General features: G+C 36.1%; 1 protein-coding gene across 1 annotated transcript; it reads left to right on the top strand.

Annotated features, from left to right (window-relative positions):
* Positions 1 to 631: 631 nt before the first annotated feature.
* Positions 632 to 1,795, top strand: LOC113777044 (F-box/kelch-repeat protein At1g57790-like). Its single transcript, XM_027322088.1, has one exon. The coding sequence runs from the start codon at positions 632 to 634 to the stop codon at positions 1,793 to 1,795; it is 1,164 nt and encodes a 387-aa protein (XP_027177889.1).
* Positions 1,796 to 7,906: the final 6,111 nt, after the last annotated feature.

Here is a 7,906-nt window from a genome sequence, read left to right as displayed (position 1 = left end):
GCTGTGAAGTTTTATAAACCAAGATAGTGCAATTAAATCATAGGAATTACCAAAAGGAGAAGGCAATATATTTTACAAAATCAGATTAGGAAAAGGAACCGTTGTTAGAATCCTAAACCCTCTCAAATTATGTAAGAATACCCACTCAGATGTGGAAACCATGTGGTGCTTATATTATTAAACAGATCCAGTTCAAATACTCAACATAGGGTTCTCTTGTTTCTCTCTTCGTCAGTTAATAAAAGATCATCACGTCTGGTACTATCCTAAACTTCGACATATAATTTTGACAATGAAGATTTCTTGTTTCTTTCTATGAACCTAATTTCTCTGTGCATGGAATCAAACGTTTTTATATACTTTTTTTTAATATGTTTTCATTGTGTCTTGCTAATTTTCAGTCCTTTAATGTTTCTATCGTATTTGCATGATTTCTTTCCTTTTTTCTTTTCTCTTTTCTAGCTTTTTTTTTTTCGGAACAAAGGTGACTGGCTTTTTCGTTTCTACATATCAAATAGTAGTTTTCCTGAACAATTGAATCAGATATTAAGGGGTAATTTACGTTTGCAATTTTCTTCTAGGTGCCTTCTTTCAGCTGAAGCAATTTTTGCTGCATTATTAGTACGTAAACATGGCAGAAGCAAGTGTTGCATCATCATCTTGTGATGATGAAGAGGAGAATAGAGAAATAGACACAAGTTGGTCTGATCTCCCCAGTGACTTGCTGAGTTTGATACTATCGAATCTGGCAGCAGCAGATGTTTTTGCCTTCAAAGCAGTTTGTAAATCATGGAAACAAGTCATTCCTCCCCCTTTACCCCTCTCACCATCCCCAAATTCGCTGTTCTTTGCTTCTCCATCTTTAATATGTTGTCTCAAAAGCGATTCCACCAAAATGTTTCATCCACTCCACAACAAATTTTACCATGTCATGGGGACGTTACCACAAGAATCAGTGCTCCATTGTTCTAAGTATGGTTGGTTGTTGATGAATTGGGGTCGTGGGAGTCATCCTTGTTTTATCGATCCTTTTAGAAGAATTCGCTTTCGACTTCCATCCTGCAATCACAATTTCCTGACAATGTCATTTTTCTCTCGGCCAAGTTCACTGAACTGGACCATTGTTGGGATTGTTGAATGTGAGGACTTCGGTACTAATGTAATTGCTACTCTCAAAAGTGGGGAGAAATCCTGGAGAATTTGCCAGTGTGAAACAAGACGTTATTTTCGAGTTTCTTGCCCTCCTGTTTTATTCCAAGGCATGTACTACTTCTTGGATATCAAAGGTAAGGTGGGCATTTTGGATCCTGAACATATTGAAAATGGTTGGAAAATCTTTGACTCCCTCAAGTGTCGTCTAAGAAGATTTGTTCGCAAGAGGTTTATGGTACGAGTTGACGAGCAACTAGTGGCCGTGTTTGTTACTCATGCTGAGAGGAAAGTCCGTGTTATGAAGCTTAATCTTTTGAGTATGGTCTGGGAACCACTGCAAGATCTGGGCGATAATACATTGTATCTTAGTTCTAGTGGATCTTTTGCGAGAGCAGCCTTGACAAAAAGCATGGCCAACACAATTTACTTTCCTATGTTTTTTGAAAACAGTGGGGTGTTTTACTCTCTGAAAACGGGCAAGTACCACTCCTTGGATGGTAAATTTTGCTGTAGAAATTCTTACGGATTGACAGAGAGAGAATTTGGAACATGGGTGCAACCTACTGCCAAGAAAGAATTGGGAAAACGTCGAATCGTGAATCCCCCACCACCTGATCATGATCTGAAGATATATTGGAATTGAAGGAGAATAGGTTGATGTAATCTCACCAAGAGCAGAGATCCCCATCTGCAAGTTAGTCAAAGTTCTTTTGGGACTCTAAACTAACAAGACTTATAGTGGATGGAATTTTTATGTAATCTTTTTTTTTTGTATTGTCCTTAATGCATTATATTAGTTGATTGGTGGATTTGATTGTGTTGTTGTTTACATTGTAGTGATTGAATTCAAGAATATGTGTTTAAATTAATTTTATATACACTTATAATATATACAGTGTCATGTTTGGATGGATGACATATTTGTTGAATTTGATTTCAAATCTAAATTTTAAATATATAACATTTATCTAACCACGATAATTTACACACGTCAATGTATACAACATTTATTCTATATGATTTAATTTACTAATGCATTACAAGTTATGGATAATATATAATACGTTACCCCAAGATAGTGATTAAATCAGCTATAAACCTTGCTTCAACACCCAATTCTTTTGGTCTTAATATAAGCTGACAATTTGCCAGGGTACGAGAATTCTTCCTAAAAATAAGTCAAATTTGAGTTAAAAACAAATCAAGGTCCTTTTTGCGCTTTGGGACATTGAAGTCAAGGCCATTTCTATGTTCGTTGGATCAACGAAACGAATTCCTAGAAACGTAAATGAGCGTTTCAAGTTTCCCAAATATCAACACGAGTAATAAAAAGTTTTCAAAATTTTGCTCCAAGTTACTTGTTCCCAGCAGCTGCGTGGCCGTATGCCATCTCAATTACCATGTCATCATGTGGGTCCTGCTCATTGACTGCCACAGTGACGTGGCAGTGGACCAAACGTTGTAACACAAGCGAGTGAGGTTCTATTTCATAATCCAATTTAGTAATTAAATTTAATAGATTCAGATTTTAATACGTTCAAATGCGTTTGATAACAAAAAATTGAACATTTGAATTAATTAAATTGCATTGAATTTTTTAGGCAAAACTTGCTCTTAAAAATAAATGATAAACTATTCGCTTATTATTTTAATGTAATACACACTGAAATGTATCAAATTTAGTACTTAACAATGAATTTTAGATTTCAAATTTCAATTTCAAACTTCACTTTAATCAAATGCAGATTGAACAGTGGATGGTTCAGACATTTTACAAAGTATCTGTTGTATCTAAATTAAGGTATATAATGCTCAATTCCCTATTTTTGAATTATGTCAAAGTTGAACCCTCGTTTTGAATTTCCAAAAATGCATAATTACAAGAATCAATAACGTGAATGCAACTTTTTAAAAAAAATATATATAAATCACATCATTGAATACACTTTTATCGTTTGGGAGAAAAAGGATTAGAAAATGCTACCTTTTGAGAATTTTGTTCAAAAGTCTCACTCATTAGAAATTCACTCAAATTTACTTTACTAATGCAATATGATCTTCCATCAAACTGAAGAATTAATCAGATAAACAAGGCCAACAACAAAAGGTGAATAAAGAAAAAAGGGAATGTGTCCCCATCAATTTGAAATTACTTTCAATAAAATAAACAAAAAAAGCGAACTAAGATTTGAAATCTTGACAATTTCCAAATGTTTGCTACAGACGACACTTTCAAATACAAAAAGGTTTGGATATATGTATTAGATTCATGAGTAAAGAATTATGTCTCACATTGATTTGAGAGATATAGAAAGAGCGGTTAATATGTAAGTAAGGATTCGAAACCTAATGACTTAAGTTTTTGGGTTAGAGTTGGGTTCCTGACTTACATATTGGACGCTTTGGTGGGCTCTTTCGAGGTGTTTCTCCCTATCAAATTGGTATCAGAGTTTCAGGTTGCGAGACTGGACTACTTGATAATGGGCAAGTGAATTTTTTAGGAGTTGGACCTGTGAAAATTCTCTTCTTGATGATGGACCGAAGTGCTAAAGTGCTAAAGAGTTTGGCTAATGTTGGACCATGTGCGTCATGGGTTTGGTACGGGGTCCAGTTGATGTTAGACCAAGGAGTCAAAGGTTGGCAGGGGTCCGGAATACAGTTTGGATGTTAAAGAAGAGTGGGTCTATGTTTGGGGCGTTGAATATTAAAGTGGGCTCGAAAAAAGGATTGTAAATTTGAATTTAATGTAAGGGGTTACTCATAAAGGGAGAGATTTGTTAGATTCATGAGTAAAGAATTATGTCTCATATTGGTCCGACAGATAGATTTGTTAAATTCATAATAAAGACTTATATCTCACATTGGTCTGAGAGATAGAGAAAGAGTGGTTAATATGTAAATAAGGGATCGAAACCTAATGACTTAATCTTTTGGGGTCAAAGTTGGGTTCTTGACTTATATATTGAATTCTTTGGTGGGCTCTCTTAAAGTGTTTCTCCCTATCAGTATGCGATGTGAATCTGTGCAATGCTCATGCAAAGTAAAGAAAATCATAGGATTCCAGAGATTCTTTCAATCACACATATGGAGAAGTCAGAAGAATCTAACACCACTGGTAAATTTAGAGTTTTGATATTCCTATGACTAGCTCACAGCCACATATCTGGCTTCTTAGAATTATCTAAAAGTCTCTCCAAAAACAACTTCTAGATTTACTTCTGTTCCACTCATATCAATTTGGGTATCGTAAAGAAAGACAGAGACTTGTGATGTGAAACAAATTGAACAATCCTTTTGGGACAAGAAACAGCGTACCAAGAAACTCAAGAACCTTTTCATACGTGGTTGACTTTTGATATCATTATTTGTTTCCTTTTCTGATGTTATTTTGTTTACTAATTCATTTAGGATTTAGGATTGTCATGTTAATTCGTTTCCGTTTTGCTTTAGGACTTTTATATTTTAAATATAGGTATAGTAGAGTCTTGTTATTCAGACATTCATCAATTATTATCAATTCTTCTTGGTATTTACCAATTTCTCTCAAATTCTTTTTGGTTCTTGTGACTTTTCGGGTTAAGATCATGGCATCTTTTCCTTAGTCTTTTTCGGGAATCGTTCGTATAACAATTCTTTAAACTCGCTTCTATGTTAGTTGGCATCAGAACAGGTTTCTCTTGTTTCTAAATAAGTCCAATGGCTGGAAACAAATCCAGAGACGGATCGTTTGCCGCAAAGATCGAGATCCATGCTGTGAGCAAATGTGTGAATCAAGTCAATGACCCTTTAGGCCGCTTGGAACAAGGTCAGAACGACTTGCTGGATCACTATGACCATTTGCAGGCATTTGTTGATCTGATTATTCAGAATATAGACCGTATGCGTCTTAAAGGGCAAACTCGACAAGGTGAACAAGATGGGAGAGTTGCTCCTAACTTGGCTCTTGTCAATGCTTGTCAACAACCCCCACAACAACATCAAACTAATCCAAATCCTCATAGAACTCGAGATCTTGAGGAGGAAGATTTATCTGACGATGGAACAGTTCTTGTTTTTGGTAGGGAAAACCCTAATCAAAAGGGTCCTCAGCACCGATAGTGAGAATCGAAATTCAAATTAAAGGTCGATGTTTCATCTTTTAATGAAAATTTGCGTATAGAAGACTTCTTGAACTGGCTTGCAGAAATTGACAGATTGTTTGATTATATGAATATCCCAGAAAACCATCAGGTTAAGCTGGTAGCTTACAAGTTAAGGGTGGAGTGTAACATGGCGAGAGCAACTACAACACTAGAGGCATAGGCAAGAAAAACAGTCGGTGAGGGTCTGGTTAAAAATGAAATGTCTGTTGACTGCCCGTTTTTTACCCGCCAAATTATGAGCAGTTTTTGTTCTCGCAATTTCAACACTGTATTAAAGGTTAACAAACTATTCATGATTATCTTGCTGAATTCTTACGTTTGTTGGCTTGGAATAATATAATGGAGATCGAGACCCAATTAGTTTCAAGATTTTTGGATGGGTTCAATTATACTGTGCGTGAGGAGATGTGTATTCAACCAATCTCTACACTTTTCGATGCACATAATTTGGCTCTCAAGGCTAAGAGGAGTTTGACTTGGAAAGGGAGCATCCATGGTGAAAGATCGTGTAGGAATTTTGATTCAAATCAAACTAGCACCATGGAGAATCTAAGGGAAGACCAAGATACTAGCAGACCTAGATATTGGAATGAAAAGTGGCCAATAGGAGAGGAGCGTGAGACACCGAAGAAGTAGCCTATGAAATAGCACCAACCTACCAACACGGAAGCCCTTAATTCGTATGCAAAATATATGGGGGATAAGTGTAATAGGTGTAGAAAGTCGAGACATACTTCTAACAATTGTCCTGATCGTAGGCAAATGAACCTAGCGGAGCATGTTGTCAATGATGAAAATGTGGAGGACTACATGTATGGAGTAGAGTCTGGTGATGATATTGTAGTGGAGTAAGAGTTTGACTCTTCTACATTGGTGATACGTTGATTGCTCTTGTCACCTAAACGAGAGAAATCCCAACGTCATAAACTCTTTCGAACCAAGTGCCAAATTTCTATTCGCATTCTTGATTTAATTGTTGATAGTGGTAGCATGAAAAATATCATCTCTCGTAAATTGGTTGAACAATTAAAGTTGCTTGTGAAAAAATATCCTGAACCTTATACAATTGGTTAGATTCAAAGCCTAGAACCACTTAAAGTGATCGAGCGTTGTAAAGTCCCTTTTGCTATTGGCAAGTATTCTTATGAAATTATGTGTGATATAGTTGATATCAATGCTTGTTACATATTGTTGGATCATCTTTGGCAGTATGTTGTTGATGCTATATTTATGTGCATGGATAATGTCTATAGATTTATAAAGGATGGCAAAAGAATTACTTTAATTCCTCAAAATGAGAATCCTAAGTCTATAGATAAACCTAGCAGTAGTACAGGAATTTTTACTGTCACGGGTTCAGGGTTGCTTGCAAATGTTAAGGATTCGTCACAAGCATATGTCTTGGTGGTGAAGAAATTTTATGTAGTTGAGTCTAAATCAGAAATTTCTTTGACAGTTCGTGTAGTATTAGACGAGTTTCAGGATGTCATACCTGAAGAGCTCCCGCTTGGTTTACCTCTCATAAGAGAGATCTAGCATGCCATTAATCTAATTTCTGGGGCAAGTTTGGCAAATTATAAATCCCATGGAAAGTAAAATTCTACAAGAAATTGTAGATGAATTGCTAACAAAGGGGTCAATTCAGGTGAGTATAAGTCCACGTGTTGTGGTCGCTCTCTTGACATTGAAAAAGGATGGTTAGTGGCGAATATGCGTTGAAAGTCGGGCCATCAATAAAATCACAGTTCGTTATAGTTTTTCAATCCTTAAATTATAAGAAATGCATGATTGTTTTTTAGGAACGCGTGCCTATTCAAAGATTGATCTAAGAAGTGGATATCATCAAATTCATATCTGACCTGGAGATAAGTGGAAGACGGCGTTCAAAACCAAGGAAGGATTATATGAGTGGTTGGTTATGTCTTTTGGGCTATCCAATGCACCAAGCACCTTCATGCGCTTGATAAACGAGATCTTAAAACCATTCATTGGTAAATTCATTGTTATCTATTTTGATAATAGATTGATTTATAGTGTTAACAATGAGGAGAATCTTAAGCATCTGCACCAAGTGCTTCGAGTTTTTCAACAACATAAATTGTATATCAATCTGAAGAAGTGTGACTTCATGTCTACAAGCCTGATTTTGTTAGGCTTTGTTGTTGGTAAAGATGGCATTCGAGTAGATGAAGAAAATGTGCAAACTTTTCGAGAGTGATCTAGATCCCGTAATGTCTCAGATGTTAGGAGTTTTCATACCCGAACTATTTTTATCAACGTTTTATCCAGAATTTCAGCTCTATAGTAGCCCCATTGACCGATTGCATGAAAAAGGGGAAGTACCAGTGGAGTTTGGATCAAGAGAAGAGTTTCAAGGAGATCAAGAAAAAGTTGATTTCTGCACCATGCTCAGCACTTCCAAGCTTTGACAAGTTATTTGTTGTGGAGTGTGATGCTTGTAGTGTCAACACTGGAACAGTATTATCACAAGAAGGTCGACCTGTGCCTTTCTTTAGTTAGAAGCTAAGTGATGTTCGTCAAAAGTGGTTTACGTACGAGCAAGAGTTTTATGCTATTGTGCGTACTTTAAGGCATTGGAAGCATTATTTGAT

Source organism: Coffea eugenioides, chromosome 7, assembly GCF_003713205.1.
Source record: "Coffea eugenioides isolate CCC68of chromosome 7, Ceug_1.0, whole genome shotgun sequence".
Classification (NCBI taxonomy): Eukaryota; Viridiplantae; Streptophyta; class Magnoliopsida; order Gentianales; family Rubiaceae; genus Coffea; species Coffea eugenioides.
Note: the sequence above shows the minus strand (reverse complement) of the source record. Positions and strands in the feature narration are given on the sequence as shown.